The sequence below is a fragment of the Temnothorax curvispinosus genome, unplaced genomic scaffold (genome assembly GCF_003070985.1).
Source record: "Temnothorax curvispinosus isolate PA1 unplaced genomic scaffold, ASM307098v1 QBEX01018681.1, whole genome shotgun sequence".
Classification (NCBI taxonomy): Eukaryota; Metazoa; Arthropoda; class Insecta; order Hymenoptera; family Formicidae; genus Temnothorax; species Temnothorax curvispinosus.
Genome location: NW_020228461.1, coordinates 15,628 through 35,674, shown reverse-complemented (window position 1 = coordinate 35,674; position 20,047 = coordinate 15,628). Strand labels below are relative to the sequence as shown.

Here is a 20,047-nt window from a genome sequence, read left to right as displayed (position 1 = left end):
ACACAGAGGGAGGAGAAAAACATCAATGACGCGCGGGGCGCGTTCAATTTGATCTCCGACAACGATAGCAATATCCTGGGCGAGAATCACTCGAAGATATTTTGCGCTCGACCCGGCTCGAGATTGTGGGAGGTGTCGGCCGACGGGGTCGTCGTGAAGACGCATCAGTTCAAAGAGGCTCTGGCGATTCCGCCTATAGCAATATTTCGATCGGATAGTACCTTAGAATCTAGTCAGGAGGAGGAGACGGAACGCGAGTGGCCGCCGCAGTCTGTTAACTTCTCGCACCTGTTTGTACTCGCACGCAAGTATTTATTTTCCTATACGACTAGCGGCCTGTACGTTATCGATCCCGCGAACGCGAGCGTGCTGTTGTGGAGCAACGAGTACACGAATATCAGCATGACGACGATCGTGGACGATCGAATTTACTTGATGACCTGTGATAGCGAATTTCATTGTGTAGCATTAACGACACTCGACAGCCTGTTACTGCGGCTCTATTGCCGCGAGCAATTTAGCGAGTGTCTGAACGCGTGTTTTGTATATAAGTCGCAACTACTGAACGCCATCGGCACTAAGGATATTGTCGAGATGTTCGAAGTGAAGGATCTACCGCGAGACGAGAAAGCGTTGCTGCGACCATTAATAACGCTGCTGCAAGCCGGCGGTAATAATAGACCGGCCAAATTGGACTCTGGGATCGTAGTCGTGCACTCGGAGAATGGTAGATTCGCGGATAAAAGAACCTACGGCTGTGAAACGACGTCTTCGTCGCAGTCTCCCGAGATCTCCAGCGATGATTCGTCCGAGATGCAAATACAATCTGGGACAGATCAGGAAGATCTCGCACGGGGAGATACGCTCGGGACAGCTTCGGAGGACGTACTTGATTCGGGAAATTACGACGGGGAAGTGTTAGATATCAAAGACGACGGTCATCGAAGAGCGGATTTTCAGGAAAACGTCACGCACAGGGTGCAGTCCGATTTACGCTCGATTTACGATCTGGCGAACAGCATCAGACCCGGTATGTCGGAGAAGGAAATCGAGGAAATTATCTTGGAGACGGATAAGAGGATGAGAACTGTCAAAGACTCCTACCGAGACTCGCCCGGGCTTCAGACTTTCATCTATGAAGTTACTCGCGCCGCGGAATTGCATTACTACAACGTGTTTCTGGAAAATGCTTTCGTGCAGTCGATTGACTCCATCGTCAACGATTACGTCGTGCGGCATTTCGCGAGAGCCTTCATCGAGATCAACGCGCCGACTTATGCCAGGTGCAGCTGCGGTTATCCCTACCCGATGGACAAGACCGTGGAGCCCAAGTTCCTAGCGGTCGGCGAGTCCTTGATTAAGAGATACGCTGACGAACTGCCGAAAGAATGTAGCAATATTTGCGACAAGGTACCTTACATGTGGCGCGTGTACCTGTCCATCCGCGTCGAGCAACGTAGCGCGCTGGACGACCTGTTAAGACAGTGCCTTCAGACCAGGGACAATGTTGTGCTGTCGTTTCTTCTGCCGGCGCTAAATGAGCAACAGTGGAGTTGCGTGACCATGTGCCTGAGCGAGATCCAGGATGGCACTTGCCTGTTCTGCGCGATGCCTTTGGCGAGGAAGCCCGATTATGACGTGCTGATAGATTGGAGCGGGATTGCCAGAGAGATCATGAGTAGAGAGGGACCGGACGAGGCTACGGCGTTTCTGATTAAGCTCGAGAGCATGATACCGGACATTGATTTGGACAGAAGGTATTGAAAAATCTTCAAGATAGAGAAGATCGATCTGTATTCTTTCTTTTACAGAATGATGACAAAGTAGTGTGATATATACAGATCTTACAGCGAAAGTTAATAAGAATTTCATTGATAATTAAGAAGTAATATAAATATTGTCTAAAAAAGTCGTTCAGTATTGCAGAATTACATTAATTTTTCTTTGCAACATTAAAATTTGTCATAAACATTTTTAAAGATTTAAAGAGAAGAGTTTTTTCGACGAGTATAATATTCGATACTTTTTATTATTAATAGAACTCTTATATTGCCATCAATATTAACAAGATTACTCATTTTCTGTTCATCATTCTATAAATTGTAGAAGAATATAGAATGCAACGCTATATAAAATTACAGCGTCCTTGGCCTGTTTGCTAACAATCGATACTGTTATAAAAATAAATGTAAAAACTCTAAAATATAAATACAGAAAATAAAAATAAGAATAAAGATAAGATTAAATAATAGCTAAATCAAAATAAAATTTATAAGTAATTTTATTTAATTAAAATAATATACGATTATGATTAAAAGTGTATGTCTGTATACATAAAGAAATTTAATTAATCTCGACTAAAAGTTTTGCGGCTAACAATAAGTATTGATAAGTACTAATATATTATTTTTATTGTAGCATATTCCAGTCGATCATATTTACAAAAATGCTGCATCGCCGAGGCTTGAAGAAGTCAATCGATTTCAGTAAAACTAATCAATTATCATCGGAATATGGTACAATTTGCTCGCCACAGGTAATCTCACTACTATTTCTAAAAATAACGAAGTATCTAAACAACATCAATTTGAAGACTTGGAAAGATATTAGATATCTTCCAGATTTATATGTTGTCTAGATATACATATAGAATGAATCAATACAACTCGTCCAGCTTATTTTCCTTTAAAATCTTTTTGTTAAGAAGATTGCTAATAGAAAACGCGCTATAACTTTCACATTGACTTCTTGCAATCGAATAATTTCAAATAAGAAAAACCAAGATCTTTCTACGACCAATAGTTAACAATTAGACTAATCAAGTTGACTCTTAAGCAATTTAAGGCTCCTCCCTTCCCTCTCTGAGAGTATGAATATAGAGATAGTAAATATTAATTAAGATATTAAATATTATTTTCATTGTCGCAGATAGGCGAACAGCTGGCGAAAGCTCTCGAGAAAGATTTAAGGCGACCAATAGATAAAAATGTGTTCGGGACAGGCGCTCATCATTGGGGTATGCGTCATAAGATTAAATCATTGACGTGCCCAGGCTGCACGTTGTCTTTACAGACGCCAATTTTGCTAGGTGACAATGGAATCGCGATCTTCCGTTGCGGGCATGCCTACCATGTAAACTGTATGATAGAGAGAAAGCTCACTAGATGCAATCTTCATCAGTAAATATTGTAAATAAGAGTCAAATAAAACAAAGTAACACGTACTCTATACATTTCTCTTAAAATAAAGCTCTCTTCAAACGTACTTGAATCTATTATTTATTACCTATCTAGTAGATTTTTTTTCTATCGCAAATATTTGGATTTATTATCTCGGTACATTCGTTATCACAGTTGCAAGTTGGACAGTACAGAAGGACATCATAAACCGTAAGACGGAACAAAATCGCTATATAATACAAACATTATTATCATATCGTCTCGACAGAGCCACGCATTTTTCAAATTGACTACTTTTGTTCGGAATGTACCATTTTTATATCGTTATAATTGTAATATTATCAATAATCACAACTGCAACGACTGATCATAGTCTTTTCGTATATAGAGTTATTAGACATGCATATACAGTAAATAAAATATTCTCGCACGATCCCTGACGCCGCATTATTAAGTTCTTCTTGCAAGAGATCGGGAAAAGGAAAAGTGTACATCTAGATTTACATGAATATTACATTATTTGTCTTATCACTTACCTTATTTGACGTTATCGAAATACATATTACAATTACACGCATACAACGTGTAAATATAACTTCGTGTGCGTGGCCTATTATACACATTCGGCATTTATAATTCTTGCTATGATTTTGCAGGCTGATCTTTAGTAAAAAAAAAAAACTCAACATCCAGATCGTTCGCGATACATTAAATCAAGATTTAACATAATTTATATATTGACATTATTGTAATATATTGCATATATACTTTAGTAGCGTCAGGTCTGACTTACAGCAAGATCTTTATATTAAATATCGATATATGTGTATATTCTTAAATAAATCCATATAAAAGTTGTTCACGCAAATCTTGTGACGATTTCCATCATTATTTCTATAAACACGTTGTGTACCGTAATGCAATAGCACCGAACATTATTCCTTTGATATAAAAGCAAAACAAAAAGCTTATTATCGTATGGAATTATTAAGTTTAGAAAAATATTTAATAAGAGACTTTTTTGCATGGAGTGTATATCGGTATCACAGTTCAAATAGCAATAAAATGTACAAAACTTTACTTTGTGACGTTTCTATCGCAATGTGACTAGATAATCTTTGTTATACTTAGCTCTTTACATAATTTATCTACATAATCCTTTTGTATATATGTATATATATAATTATTTAAAAAAGTATAAAAAAGTCAGCAAAATGTCAAAAATTTCCTACCAATATATATATTCGTATGTATATATATATAATATATATATAATTTTTAGCTACAACATAACATGATTTGAGCATTATGAAGTTTTGAGCAAAGTATTTGAGTCATGACTGTACATTTAGTTATTCATAAATGGACGTTTCAGGTTTTCTTTTAGTGAATATCGTAACTTGCGAAGCTTGCATCAAACGCAAGTGCCTGTCTTTGCACAATCGCGGAGAAGACACTTCATTTTACAATAAATCACAAGATATCAATATCGTATCTCCATGTTTCTAATAAATTTTATAATACAATTTGGAAGCAGAAAATTTCCTTTCAAATAGGCAGGTTGTTTGTTTTATGCTTCCATTCTTGCAGATTGAGATCGCAGCGCTTGACATTTTTAGCATTTTAGATCAATTATTTCAATAATTGCTATTGATCATGTCCTACAGTTTTCATAAAATAAAAGCATTGTGCTTTAAATGTTGATGATAGAGAAAACGTATACATTGACAAATATTTCTAATAAAGCCCACTTTAGATGAACCGTAATTATTAGAATTTAGGATAAAATTTTATTTAAAACTTTATATACCGTGTAATGCACGAGAAATATTTGAAGACTCAGACAACTTACACGGATATATATGTTAAAATATATACATATCGAAATAAACGACATAAAATTATAAATAAAATAAGTATAAATTACGGATCTTCTAAGAAAAGCTTATAATATTATTGATACATTTTCCCCCGATAATTATTTTGTTAATTATGACAGTTACGGCGAGATCGAATCATATAAAGAGGAAGTACTTTGTATAGAAGGTCTTAATACGTTGCTCTCCGCTGTGCAATTGTTCTAATACTTTGAATATACATAATATAAAATTATTTCAACAATTTGTGTATATGATAGATAGATAGATTACGAATAAAATAAAAAGAAAATGTTGCACTCCTTGTCGAGATTATTAAATAACAGGTGCACAGTGGACAACATGTTAATATAGTCTGCAAAATATCAAGTTACGTTTCTACATCAAATCGTTTACAAATACGTCTTGTCTTTTTTTTTTTAAAGAGAATATCATGGAAGTAAATAAAAGTTGTTTTTTGCAAACAGATATGCAAAAAATGCATATCCGTTTCGTGTTGTACGCAAAAATAATACGCTTAAAATTAAGTATAATTAAATGTGTATAGAGTTGCATTCGGTTGTTGCACTTACCCATTACCGTTCCATACATATTTCTCCCAGGCAACTTTTTACTCGCGCCGCTCTCGAACGAAAGCGGACCAACTCTATTACGCAAACAAAAATACTACGTGAAATCAAAAGTATATGACAAATAATCGCAACGGTGACTTATAGTACGTCGGCGGAACGGTTGCGGTTTTCCGAGCTCTGTTGGGTAACAACAGCTCTCTTTCTCTCGAGGTAATGTGCACTTATTGTTAGTCTTACAGTATACAACACAAAAGATCAGGAGTTTATTAATGTTGTATAGGAATAATTGGATCATATAATGTTTTGTGAGACATATTCTAAAATATCCTTTGAGAAATTTGTATAAATTTCTGGTATTATGAAGATATTATTAATGTAAAATAACAATATTTTCATAATATGCTTCATAAAACTTATTATTATTAAGAACAATAATGGAATTAACAACAATTATGGTGTAGATTTTTGTAGAAGATACATGAAATAACAATCTCTATAGCTCACAAACATAATATTAGCACATTTATTCCTAATTTCTTATTATAAAACGTACTCCATTCTCAATATTTTCATTTCTTCGAAAAGCGAATCGTATATAATTAATTCATATTCACCTCATTTACTGACAGAATATTTCCCTTTTCGCCATAATTAATTCTCGGATGTGCGTAGTTTTTTTTTTTTTAATAATCTTGTGAAAGGTTTCATGAATCTCATAGATAACACGCATCAGAGAATTAATACATATTTTTACACATAACAATCCAGCTTTTCGAGAAACTTGTGAACTCGGGAACTCGTAAAATCGCAGAAACAAAAACATAGTTCTCTCTTTTTCTTATTATCAGGAATTTGTGTGTACAGATGAATAAAGTAAAGACATGTTTAGCATTTATATTTTTTTTTTTTTTTTGAAAGCGTATATATGTATTACGTTAAGATACAATCTTGAATCGTCCGTGCAGAAGGAGGCTGATGGTTTTCTCGCGTAGATATCTTCGTTCTTCCTTCTCTTGTTCTTGACGCATCTTGCTCTCGTTCTGTTTCTTGTCACTGCGAATCATATCTCGGACGATCTCGAATCAAGATGTCTTTTTTTTTTCCTTCTTACCTTCCCTTCGACACTCATACGCGATAACTATTCGTTTACAAACCCTCTCTCTGACTAAATGAATATTTCCTTAATCATAACACAGTTACAGTGGATATATGTATATGTGTATACATGTAGTACATTATAATATTAATACATACGTAAGACAAAAGGACTCCGCGATTAATGAAGAGATTTCACGGCAACTCTATACCGAAAACTTGAGTTCGGTTATTTCGAAACAAGACAATAACGTTCAGAATTCTATGTGGAGTCTATTAAATCTTCATACTATTCGTTAAGCAAATCTCGAAATTACCCTTTTACCGTGTATCCTACAATGTTCCTCGATAATGCCGCGTGTCATTAATAATCATGAATAAATCTTTGGATGTCAAAAATGTTCGTAATATACTTTATACTTCAAGAGAATTAAAAGACGAGGATCGCAGTGTGTGAGTGTGTATGTTGTTGCATTTACTGCTTCATCATCGATCCTATGTCATGTTGACATGCCTTGCTCGCATCGTCTTCAGTGCTTCTTTCTTTCCTTTTGTTTTAGTGTCTTGAGCGATGCGAGGAGTCTCCACGTTCATCCCGACGATCCCGTTCTCGTTCACGTTCACGTTCCCGTTCCGGTTCCCGTTCCCGCTCGGATGGTCTCCGGCTCGATTCTCGTTCTCGATCTCGCTCGCGTTCTCTGTAGCGATCGTCATAATACCTACACAAGTTACGTCAGCCAATTATCTTATTTTAATGCTGCTTTGCATACTTTCGTCATATCTACGAGTCCACTTTACTATAAAACGTTAATCTCGTGTTATTCACGAATACAAAAGGAACGATGAAAAATATGTACTGCTCTCTTTGTCTCTCTCACTCTATTTCCTTCAATAATTCTGCTAACCGATGTATTTTGTTCACGAAAGCGCATAAACATAAAATAAATCGGCACGCAACAAGTATAGAGACATGATTATGCAATTATAACGATAACAAACACGTGATTTCGTAATTTTTACAACGGCAATATAAATACCTAAAGATAATACGTTTCTCCTTGATTTCTTCCTTACAAGTCCAGCAATAGAGGATCTATTAATCGAACAACAATTTTCTGTCTTTCCGATTATGTTAATCATTATTAAAGCTTTTTTTACTTCATTATCCTACGTATATGTGTTTTTTTTCTCTCCGAAAGTGTCCAAAATGAAAAATGAAGGAAAGGGCATGAATCTATTTGCCCGCGCAATATGAACACGTGACATTTCTTATCGTCATTTCGTCGTTTACTTAACGTTCATTTAAGTCTACATGCAATCGCCGTAATGAAAAAAAGTCAATTACCTAGTCGCCTTGGAAGACGAGACGGGCGCCGTCTCTGGCGGTTCCTCTTTTACTCTTGGCCTGGCTGACTGACGTGTTGTACTAATGGAAAATGGATATTCTGTTATGACGGTTTATGTACTATTAACCAGGCTTAGTACATTTCATTAAAAGCAAAAATTATCCTAAAAAAGACGATAGCTCGGATCGTTGTTTCAATATCAACGAGAGAGACATGTCTTGCGAGAGGTTTACGCTATTTTATAAATTACATAATAATTACATACAAAAATATACACAAATATATTACATACACTAATCATACCACAAAAAAGTCAATACTATGTTTATCTTATATTTAATTATAGTGCGCGCGTATTTATAGCGATAGCCGCAATTTATAAATCATGAGTAAAATTAGCTCTCGAGTTGTCAAATCATGTCTATATCGCAATCAATGTTACATTGCAATTTTTTCTGATTGCATATCCTGCTAATAATTTTTTCGAGTATGATTATATAATCAAGCATTTTTAAGTTATTCATTAATGTATAAGATCTCATTGTGTCCATGTTTTTCTTACATAATAGTATATAGACAATATATACAGTACTTTAAATAGTGTATTTGATACAAGAATTAGTATATTTATTTTATATTAATTATGTTATTTATAAACTATAAATTGCAGCATTATTAACCGTTTCTATTACCGAAGTATACTATGAAGTATAGGACGACATAAAGATTACAAACTGTTCGTGAAAAAGTAAAAATTTTATAATTTTATTCAAGTAAAACGTTAATATATTTTTATTAGTTGTATATCATTTGTATTATGTATGGGAATAGCATCTTTATGGTGCTATATTTCAAGTATACTCGCGCGAAAACTAAACGTAATAAAATGACTCCTAAAAAAATATCTCAATGTAAGATATGATAATATGTAAATAGAAACATGAAAATTTTTATGTACTTTCTTAATTTGTTTATAACTCGCTACTCTCTTACGTGCATTCACGTTGTGTAAAAAAAGATTGTATTCTCTTTTTTGTTTTCTCACGTATACAAGCAAAACGTGACCTTTTATAAGCACGCGTGGAACAAGCAAGACGCACAGTTTAATGTAAGAGTCAGTTACACGCGGCTGCTTATGATCTTTTAGTTGTTCATCACAATTTATAATAATTTTAAGACTCGCGAATATATTGTGTGTACCTATATCATCTTTAACGCGGTATCTCGCTATATTTTATAAAGATATTTTAAATCAGTGAACAACGACGAAAAATGCTGACTACTGGATAAAATATAACTTGCGAGCAATGCGTAATAAAGGCAATCAGAATATTTTAATATCACTCAGAAACATGAAACCCTGTAATCATGTACACGGACTATTAATTAAAATTATAATTATATGAGAAAAATTAAAAGCGAATTGAAAGTATTGTTCTAATATGTTATTTAATCTTTACTGCACTATCTACTTCTTTTTACGTTCTTTTTGATATATGGTACCAGGGTTAATGTAAAATCCTTGTGCTTGCAGCACCCTCGGAGGGGGCGGGTGGCGGATGGGGGTGGTGTTACCCATTCGCCACAAATTAGTTTTTAGCCCGGTCTGGGCAAGGCGTGGGGAGGCCCACGGATGGTATCTATGTTTCCCGGGTCCTTAGCCGGGATTAGTCTGGTGAGATCATTTGGCTTACCTTTCTTCTCTGCTTCGCTCTCTATATTCACGATCTCTTTCACGTTCACGCTCTCTTTCTCTGCTGCGGGAACGTTCTCTCGGATATGGCTCGCTGTAATAACGTTCCCTGTCCCTATCACGATCCCGTTCTCTCTCGCGATCACGATCCCGCTCGCGGTCTCTGCTACGTTCACGATATTCACGGTCCCGACTCCTGGACCGCTCGCGTCGTCTCCTATGACTGCGCTCTCTGTCACGCGAACGTGAACGCTCTGTAAGAAAATTCGTTATCTGTGAGATGGACAGCATGACTAAGTTTTAAGACAAAGTTAAAATAACATATTTGCGTAGAGAAGACTTTTATGATTTAATATCTTAAAATGTAAACGATCATTAATTCTATGGACTATATTTGTTCTTTCTTCTTCTAATGCGAAAATTTTCAAAGCTATTGTGACGCGCGCGTGCCCCTACCAAAACGGCACTACACTAATTAGCCAGACAAACGCGTTTCTCGCTAGCGCCTGGCCGTGCTAAATAAATTTATAAATAAATTCCAGGAAAATATCCATTGCCCTCATTACCACGAGCCGAATCGGGCGCATATTCGTAGAGTCACTGACTCGTACAGTCGCGAAATTTTTGGGGACACATCTCATTCAATATCATCATCTCATTACCCTACATTCCCGTGCTCCTCTCAATCATATCACAGCACTACAACGACTCGTAATCCCAAACTATAAATTCTACCACTTTTTAACGGCAGAATTTTATGGATTATGAGTTACACTACACGCAGATATATTTAACTCACCTCTACGTCCGGACCCATAGCTCTTCGTTTCAACACCGCGTAGGGTATCTTGAAGAGAACTGATCAAGATCTTGCATCTGTCGTCTGCGGCTACCTTGGACTGTTTTATCAGCGAGATAGCAGTCACCAAGGTCTCTATGGCACTTGCATATTCGCCTGCCGCGGCGTCAGATACCGCTCGTGCGATTGCGGACGACGACACTGTACGATTACGGCCCATTATTTCCTCGAATTCTTGCTCAGTGAGCGGCGGTGGACCTTCCGGGCGATGATCAGGCCCAGGTGCTCCATAAGGAGCCTATAAGTTACAAAAATTATATAGAAAATTGTTATTAAATCTATTTGCATTGAGATATTATACACTTTGTAGATATTATTATCTATATATTATAGAATTTCTATTCTACAATGAGCATATCTATAAAGTTGCTTCTACCTGCTGATGCCAAATTTTTACAGAACATTAATAACGTAAGCGAATTTATTTGAATAGACCGTGTTGTATTCACAACTATAATTATAATTGTTTTTTAATTATAATTCTGAAAATGAGTAACATTTTACGTAACGCCTCAATGTTTTCTTTACGATTGATAATAAGAGCAATCAATTCCTTTCCTTTTGTTTTGGTGGTAATATAGATAAATTATGTTGCAGAGAAGCTGTTCGAGGTAGTAACTATCGAAACATGACTATTGAAATTTAACTCATATTACATACGAATTATCTATTGTATTAATTGGTTTAATATTTTGGTTAAAATACGTAGACGTGATAATAAGATAATACTTGTGCACTTGGTGGGCCATAACCGTGTGGTGGTACATGTGGCGGTCCGTGTGATTGTCCATGAGGTGGGCCATGAGGTGGACCATGAGGAGGACCGTGAGGCGGCCCATGTGGTGGGCCATGAGGCGGACCAGGAGGTCCCGGTGGATGTTGACCGGGATGTTGATGAGGTGGTCCTTGCGGAAAGAATGCGGGATTGACATGGGGTGCAGGGCCACCCGGTGGTCCCTGAGGAGGACCTTGTGGTGGCCCACCGTGTCCCGGAGGCGGCCCGCCTGGACCTAACAATGTACTTGATTAATATCTAAGACATTTTTCATTTGCCAGATATAAATGATGAACGTATCGTGACTATAAATACATGAGAACGAGAACGGATAATGGAAGTAAATCCTATTTCAAAATCGAATTATATCTTGAAATAAATCGTTGATGTACTTTCTCCCATTATGTATATTGAATATTTTAATAATAAATAGTAATATTTAACAATATTCGGTGCAATAAATATACAGTGGTATTTATGGATGATATTTTAAAAGTCGTTAAGTTCAATGTGAACAATTACACGATTTTTGATAATTTTCAATTATGAAATGATCCTTTGAAACACCTTGCACCTCAATGCTTCTGCCAGATCAATTTCCCTCAATATCATGCATCTCGCGGTGTAGTGAACGATTAAAATTTGTAACAATGAACGAGCATTCTAAGTCTCTCACCACCCATAGAACCTGGAGGAGGTCCTCTCTGTGGTGGGCCTTGGCCAGGCTGCGGCCCTTGCATATGTTGATGTTGAGGGAAACCTGGTGGTCCCTGAGGCCCATGATGCATTCCTATGCACATATTGAACAATGGCATCAGTAATACCAATTTGCTGTTAGCAAATTGAAATGACATAGTACACTACTACTACTACTATTTCAACACGATTTTTGTTCGCAAGTTCCCACCATCTTCGTTGTTTCTATCTACCGTTTACTCCGTCATGCAGAAAAGGTGATACGAAAGCATTCAAGATGTTTCAGAGGAGTAATAAATCATAAAAGTTTTGAATTATAAACGACATTTTACAAAGGTAAACATGAAGGTTTTGGGAGAACAGCGAAAATCGGTCTGAGTACGAACCTGGTGGTCTATTCCATTCAGGACGAGGCTGCGCACCTCTGGGATCCCCTGGAGGTCCACCAGGATGTCCAGGAGGCCCACGTGGAGGTCCTTGACCAGGAGGCCCGGGTGGACCACCGTGAAATTGCTGAATGAAGACAGATGAAGGTTCTATTTCACTCTATCATAATTACATAGATAATTATTGTCTTGCTTCACGAAAGAAACAAATAATTTTATAATTAGAGGACAAGGGACGAGTTTATAAGAAATTTGAACGTTAGCATATTTTATAAAATTGATATTTTGTAAAATTTGTATATGTATAAAAAATATAATCGTTAATACATATCTACTAAAGTACAATGACAAAAGAGCATTTCAATATTCTCTTAAAAATTTGTGTTTATATAGTTTTATTGAATATTATTGGGTATTATAATGTCTAACATGGATCTATATTTTTCTAAAAGCGTAATATCATGTTGTAACATATTGTCAATAACCTTCTTATTGTAGATGACGCACATTATGTGGTAATATTTAATGCATTAATAAAATTAAGCCCCCACCTAGCTAGTCCAAACACAATTTAGGAAAATTGATATATTTACATTATAATTTTTTCTGCGTAATGTTGCAAATTATTTTTTTTTTTAATAGTTATTTTATCTTCTAAATAGCCAGTTATTTATAAAAAAAAATCTAATTTTTAAAATTGCATTTCTTTGAATTCGAATAATGTGAAGAAAATAATTAGACACGAAACGGTTTCGAAAAATAGAATTGAAAAAAAAACCTCATTATCGGTTACCTGTGGCATATGGTAACTGGCTTCTGAAAGGTCTCTAGCGCAACTCTACGCGTAAGACATGAAAGTGCAAAACATATTTAAGCCTGTACTATGATTATTTACAGTAGACATGCACTAAACGATTCTGTTTAGAAACTGTGCAGATATCTCTTTACAAATTCATCTCGCAAACTTTATATGTGATTACTTTATTAAAATAATTATTAAAACATGTTTTGAATGTATTTATTAGTAATTAGATTCTGCGCAGTTTAAGAATACATTTAAGATTATAATACACCCTCCCCCCTCCTCATGGAAACTTCTAAAACAATATTATATAACGATTTCTAAGGCGATCGTTAAAGTCGTAAATAATATCGTACAACGCAAATTTCTCTGTGTGATCAATCTTAAGAGTAAATATGTTTTAACATATTTAAGTTCATGTAATTCTTAACTTATTTCATGTCTTCAAAATATATTTTTGTTATTAAGATAGTACCCTATAATCTAACCAATTGTTCAAAAAGAAATAAAATTTATTTATATTTTGTTACATTTATATTCTTTTTTTGCGGTTGTAGTGCATGTGCTTCAAGACGTTAGCTATGAATAAAATTCAGGGCGTACAAATCTTGTCATAAATAATAAATTTCAAATTTAATCGCATTTAGCGCTAAACATAACGCTAAATGGATACGAAAATATAGTCCAATACGGTTGAAAGTATATTTTGTCTGTTAAAGAAACAGAAAAATCTGTTCGTACATACCATTCCAGGGGGTCTATGCTGACCGGGACCTGGTCCAGGTGGCCCTTGTTGAGGTGGACCTCCACTAGGTCCTCGAGGCGGTCCTGGAGGACCATTTGGACGCGGTCCGTTCCACGGTCCCTGCTGATAGCCAGGTGGCGGACCTTGATTAGGATGACCAGGCAACGGATGATGCGGTCCTGGGCCTGGTCCTAACGGCGGACCATGCATACGTGGCGGACCTTGCTGACCTGGTCCACCGGGCCCTGGTGGACCCATTCCGGGTGGCGGCATTCTTTGCGGCCTTACTTGTGGAGGACCCATCATCATTCTAGGACCGTGATTTTGTTGCGAATGTTGCGGATGTTGAGGGTGTTGGGGATGCTGTTGATGAGGTGGCATTGGGGGCTGATGTTGATGTGGGTTATGAGGACGTTGGCTCTGACTCTGCTGCGGAGCCGGAGCAGGTCGCGTCTTACACTGCGACTCAAACTGAGAACACATAAAAAATAGATTGTTGTGTATAAGTCTCACGTGTACCCGTTAATGTGAATATCGTAGCGGACTATTTGTGTACACTGCGAAATTAATTTATATACCATCTTTTTGTCACAACGCATAATAATACATACCTGATTGAGAGCCTGTTTAGTAGGAAAAGTTACTACGGGATTTTGCCCATGCAACTCCTTTTTAGGCAGCCTCTCCATGCATATTCTCATGCTCTGCTCTGAGCCCAAGGATATCACACAGAAACCTTTGGATTGGCCATTGGCACGGTTCTCAAAGAACTTTACTTCCACAAAGTCAGACACCCCAATGCTTTGAACAGCATCGGTTATATCTTGGTCACTTGTCCACTAAAAATAAAATTTATTGTTATTGAATAATTTTCAGTGCAAAAAGAACAGTAAAATTTAAAGTTTTCTACTAAAAAAGAATATGATTTATCCATATTGCAAAATCATAAATATAGAAAGCAGAAGGAAATATATATCATATTAAAGTTTAAGAAATATTAGTTTATGGAATGTAGTCTCTTTGTCTGGAATGTATATGATAATATTTTAATTTATACATTGAAAGTAAACGATTCCACTGTCGAGAAGAGTGGTAGGAAAAGAAGAAATCTTTAAAACGTTAGAATTAATTCTGTGCACATGTATATACCCATGTCAAGTTGCCAACGTATAACTGATGTCGTCTTCCAATTTGATTCGGCTGTATATTATTGCCAAGTTGGTGATAAGGCGCGTTCCCATTAGTTTCCTCATTCGGGGACGTGGTATCGCCACCACCCTCTCCGGTATTTCCGGAAGAGACGCCGCCATTGCCACCTGCTGGAGCGGCAATCACGTCGTCGTAAAGATCAACGCCATCACCCGCGAATTCGTCCTGAAACAGATGCGTAGGCGAGCATTATATAAAGAAAAGTATAACAAAACACTTATTTTACATTGGAAGAAACGCGCGATGTTAGTGATATTAATAGTAATCTCCATTGTATTTTAGATGAGAGGCAGATTAATCGACAAATGTTATATGCAAATGTTCCATGGTAGAATTTTGTAATTTTTATTTAAAACACGCACTGAACTCGTACTGAATATGTTACAGTCAAAGTGCAAAATAATTGTACAAAATATTTAGAGGTCAGAGAATGCAACACCAGACAAATTACTTTATTACTTTAGTCTAATGCTATTTCTTTATCATGGTCATTGTTAAAGCTGTGTAACTTATGTTTGACCGAAAGAAGCTTAGTAAAATCTCTGATTAAAAAAAATCTTTCTTTGAAAATAAAAAGAAAAGTGCCATCAAATTTACAGGAACGCATTGAGTCCAGTTTGTTATCTGAGCATCAAGTATCACGAACGGGAACCGCGAAAAGGTTTAACAAAGGCAATCCATGTTTAAAGTGGTTCACAAATTTGAAAAACTGGATTTTTTTTCTCAAGATCGAGGAGAATAACGCTCAACATAACAACGTGATCTCAAGACAGCCCCTGCGAGAGCCCAGCATTATAAACTAATTTATGAAAATAAATTACATCAATATGTAAAGAAACGTTTAGATGTACCATTTTCTTATTACACGCGACTTCCTGCGCACCTTGTGGTTCAACCGATCAACCAATCGTACACTTCGACTGTAACAGATATGCAGATATACAGACTTTTTGCATTGTGAGGATAAAGCAGAGATTGAACCCACTGTAATTTCAATTTCAATTTCAGACTATTGATACCACAGACGTGCAAGGATCTACGTTTTTATACATATATATGCGACATGTGCTATTCCGTTTTTTAATTATTCCTTGCGTCTCCTCGCTTTAGCAAAATGCAGCTACATTTATACTTTATCTGGAACGTAAGAAATGTAATAAACACTTTTCCAAAAAGAAGTAAGATAGTTACAAGTGCATTCAACTGTAATTCGTCGCCGACTGTCGCCACTTGAATTTTCTCTCACACACAAAAGTTGTATGCAAATATTATCTCGCGTGAAAAGGACCGATTAAAGATCCAATATCTCGGGATCCCAGATTCTGAGCGGTAAAAAAATGAAATTACAATCGGTTTCAATCCCTGCCGCGATATTCTAAGCAGCCGCGCTTTTTTTTTTCACAATAGAGAAAAAGACATTCGAAAATAGGAAGTGGAAAATCAATAAAAGAGAGAATGCAAAGAGAAAATGTAATCGTGCATGCAGTGCGATACGCTGCAACGTCTATGTACATATGTGTGTGGGTGTGTGCGTGTGTGTTTGCATGTGAGGGAGGATATATGCGTGCCGCGTGTGAGGGGTTGAAAATCATAAGAGTCAAGGGGGAAGCGGGCGTAGGGGCGAGAGAGGGAGAGGGTCAGAAGAAAGGGGTAAAGGGGGGGGGGGAAAGGAACGAAAGAGTGAAAGAGTTAACAACACGATATTCGCCTTACCGCTAGCACCATTTTGCGGTCGATTCCTGTTGCGAACCCGTATTACTGTTTTAGCGCTTAGCTCCGGGGAACGGGTACACGGGTACGCGCGCGATCGACGGCAGCAGGCAGGCACTAGCTAGACAGGCGGGATCGGTCAACTGCGCGGCAACAAGAAGGAGGTAACACTCTTGGAGTGAAGCTCTCTCGTCTTTGTATATGCGTGCTCGCTACAACTAATTCGCTCGTTCGTTCCGTTCGCAGTAGGTTTCGTACGCTCGTTCGCGTTCGCGCGCGCGGGCGCGCGCACGCGGCCGCTCGGCGTTCGTTCCTCCGGTTCCTCGGAGTAGTCGCCCGCCGCCGGCTCGAGCGACGTGCCGGACGTGCGCGCGGGGGGAGGAGGGACGGCACACAGTAAAATGTTCACGATGAGGGAGATCAGCGACGCGAGCCGATCGTTAGCGACGGTCGCCCGTCCACCATGACGCCGACACACTTCAGCCGCGGTCTCGGGCCGCGCGCGGAATCGACGCCGAACGATGATCGCTCAGTTCGCTCGTTCGCTCTCACACAGTTGCGGCGCGGCACGATATGGCGCGTCGCGATCGTCGAAGCGTGTGAACTGTGAACAGTGTCAGAGCGCGGCTCGTTCCTTCATTTCCTTCCGATCGAACGGGAAGAGAGAGAGAGAGAAAGAAAGAACGCGGTCCTGTACTTTTAATTGCTATCAAAGAGAAATGCGAATTACCTGCGCGAAATCTTGCTCGAGATCGTCGGCGTACAAATCAATGTCACCGTCCGCCATTTTACGTACACCGACGCTCACTGCAGCTGCGAGCCGCGATACGGCAGAAGGCGCCAAGCCGGCCAAGCGTCGTCAGTCGCGAGTATTATCGGTTCCCGGGGAAGCGCGACGAGAGCGCCATCCGTAATGTAAAGGCGGTCTCGATTGGCAGTTTGCGAATTGACCAATCGGAGCGCAGCCGCTTGCCGGCTGATTGGTCAGTCCCCGCAAACGTCAACCGTTAGGCTGAGTTTCCATGGCACTGTACGCGACACGCGCCTTACTCCAACCGTAATCGAGATAACAAAATTAATCCCATAGTGTAATACGGCCTTTAGAGATTAAGGATTAATTGCGAATCGGTTCAATCAATTAAATAAGTTTAATTTTAATCCGTTTTGTTCGTAGTCTGATTAATTACTTTTTTTTACAACAGTTTAAATTGATCACAACCACTCATATCAATCGGAGCTTGGAGTTTTTTCACCGGATGAACCAATCAGAAGGTTCTATGCTACATTGACCAATTAGCGATGCGCACACCCGGCTGAAGAAGAATTAAAAATTAACTGTATAAAAATAGATGTGAAAAACGATCTAATTAGCTAAATATTATTAAGACAAAAATCTAAATAAAACACGCTTTTAAAAATACTACAATGACAGACATATATACTGTATTATTCTAAGCATCAGTTTTAACACAGCTACACAGCAGCATTAATTGAGAATAATCTTGCTAATTTAATTAACAGAATATTAATAAAACAAATAACATACTTTTATTAAAAGAATAACGTAACTTTCATAAAATTGTCGATCTTTAATATAGTACAATTAGTAAAACTTTAATTTTTGGTTGTGTCGGTGTCTGCCGGCAAGTCAGCGTTTATCGCGCGGTTGCGTAATGACGAAATACGAGTAGTTTTGCAAAGGACCCCTTTCGCCAAAGCAGAGATATGAATTACAGATCGCTGGCCACGCACAATGCCGCCTGTAACGAGATATTTTACCGATTTCAGGACTGCGAGAATGAGGTAATGTCGCGCTCGTGAGTTTCGCCATGTGCCTTTTTCAACCACTCTGTGTACATACTTGCAGCATCCGTACCGAAGGTTTCTGGGCTACTGCGAGCACATCCAGCGGGAGATGCACGAATGCATAAAGAAACAAGTGAGTCCCGTCATCTCGCGCGAATTAAACCGAATTGAACTGATTTTTGCCCCGCCGTTTGTTGCAGCGAGAGATTCGCAGGGCGGAAAGCGCGCAACTCCGACGTAAGAGGTTAGAGACGGGGAAACCGGCGCAGCAAGAAACTAGCGATTAGTCGTCGCGCACGAATAGTTCTCAACGAGTAATTCGATTATCCAAGGACTGTTGGAATTGATTTTTGTACCATTGCTGTGTTGCCTGCGACAACGGCAGATCAGAACGACTGGAATTGTACATACATTCGCTAATCCAGAACCTTGGAGCTAAGCATGAATCTGATATCGGAGGCCGACGGGCCGAAGACCAAACGAATGAAATCTGAGAACGACGAAAGGAGATCGTGCGATCAGAAGGAAGAAGACGACGTACGGGAAAATGTGGCCGAAGGTATTTCTGATGGGAAAGAGATTTCTCAACAGGAGGAGCACGAGAGATCAGTGGATAGCGATAACGAGGCTTCGGCGACCGTCGACAGCGACGACGAGTCGTTCACGTTTCCTCCCGACGAGGATATTACCGACATGTTAGACGAGGTGCAATATAACGGATATTTTCCTACGGTTACCGATCGCTATTTTACCCCCTATTACAAAACGGACGTGCAATCGCCTGGAGACGACATGTGCGTATGGATTCACAGTAATCGTATCTGCATGCTGTCCTTGGCGCCTAGTCATGTGATTTTGCGAAGCAACAAAGGTATAGAGAAGGTTGACTTTAGGGTCAGCGACAAGTTGGATAGATCCTTAAATAAAGTCTCGGGCAAGGGTAAACACGGCGCGCAACCATTGCAGACTAACTCGAATGTCTGTACCATATCGTGCCTGGACGGGCAAACATACGTCATCAAGTGCTGTATGATAGGAAAGTTGGTGGAAGTTAACGAGGCGTTGTCAGAGGATCCGCAACTTCTCAAGGGACCACCGCATAAAGGTGGATATTTGGCTATAATATTGCCGAATATAAAACTCTTGGAAAGTTTAAAGCAATCTCTGTTGACTCACGAACAATATATTGAACTTGTTGAAGAAAGAGAAAAGAAGTGACGTAGTGATAAATGAAAATTTTATCTATTGACGGTTGTTATTGCTGAGAAATGATTTGGTCAATTTAATAACAGCAATG

At 38.3% G+C, this 20,047-nt stretch overlaps 4 protein-coding genes across 17 annotated transcripts in view; 3 read left to right on the top strand and 1 right to left on the bottom strand.

The window, feature by feature from the left end:
* Window positions 1-6: 6 nt before the first annotated feature.
* Window positions 7-3,954, top strand: LOC112468593 (Hermansky-Pudlak syndrome 5 protein homolog; the record flags this gene model as incomplete). The annotated part of the gene is made up of 3 exons (XM_025037843.1): window positions 7-1,757; window positions 2,419-2,536; window positions 2,929-3,954. Coding segments are annotated over 3 exons (2,124 nt in total), but the record flags the coding sequence as incomplete, so codon positions are not given.
* A 1,524-nt stretch (window positions 3,955-5,478) lies between these two features.
* On the bottom strand, window positions 5,479-17,813 carry LOC112468592 (cleavage and polyadenylation specificity factor subunit CG7185-like). 13 transcript variants are annotated; one of them, XM_025037835.1, is made up of 13 exons: window positions 17,675-17,778; window positions 16,086-16,154; window positions 15,175-15,399; window positions 14,637-14,864; window positions 14,026-14,496; window positions 12,479-12,638; window positions 12,073-12,186; window positions 11,351-11,631; window positions 10,562-10,859; window positions 9,764-10,016; window positions 8,069-8,149; window positions 7,761-7,816; window positions 5,479-7,442 (listed from the first exon to the last, which is right to left on the bottom strand). In XM_025037835.1, the coding sequence occupies exons 2-13, from the start codon at window positions 16,086-16,088 to the stop codon at window positions 7,219-7,221; spliced, it is 2,394 nt and encodes a 797-aa protein (XP_024893603.1). In that variant the 5' UTR covers window positions 16,089-16,154; window positions 17,675-17,778; the 3' UTR covers window positions 5,479-7,218. The 13 variants fall into 13 exon arrangements, with proteins under 13 accessions (XP_024893603.1, XP_024893602.1, XP_024893601.1 ...); XM_025037834.1 differs by having other exon boundaries at window positions 16,948-17,775; XM_025037833.1 differs by lacking the exon at window positions 16,086-16,154 and adding an exon at window positions 16,948-17,548 and having other exon boundaries at window positions 17,675-17,773.
* A 760-nt stretch (window positions 17,814-18,573) lies between these two features.
* LOC112468596 (COX assembly mitochondrial protein 2 homolog) lies at window positions 18,574-19,061 on the top strand. Its single transcript, XM_025037846.1, has 3 exons — window positions 18,574-18,747; window positions 18,812-18,883; window positions 18,951-19,061. The coding sequence occupies exons 1-3, from the start codon at window positions 18,670-18,672 to the stop codon at window positions 19,035-19,037; spliced, it is 237 nt and encodes a 78-aa protein (XP_024893614.1). The 5' UTR covers window positions 18,574-18,669; the 3' UTR covers window positions 19,038-19,061.
* Window positions 19,062-19,183: 122 nt separating this feature from the next.
* The window catches only part of LOC112468594 (protein Simiate-like), a 1,761-nt gene continuing 897 nt past the window's right edge, over window positions 19,184-20,047 (top strand). The window contains exon 1 of one of the 2 annotated variants that reach the window (XM_025037845.1): window positions 19,184-19,664. In XM_025037845.1, the coding sequence (XP_024893613.1) occupies window positions 19,192-19,664 (473 nt within the window). In that variant the 5' untranslated portion in view covers window positions 19,184-19,191. Of the gene's footprint in view, window positions 20,033-20,047 lie in introns of both variants that reach the window. The other variant, XM_025037844.1, reaches the window with a different exon arrangement.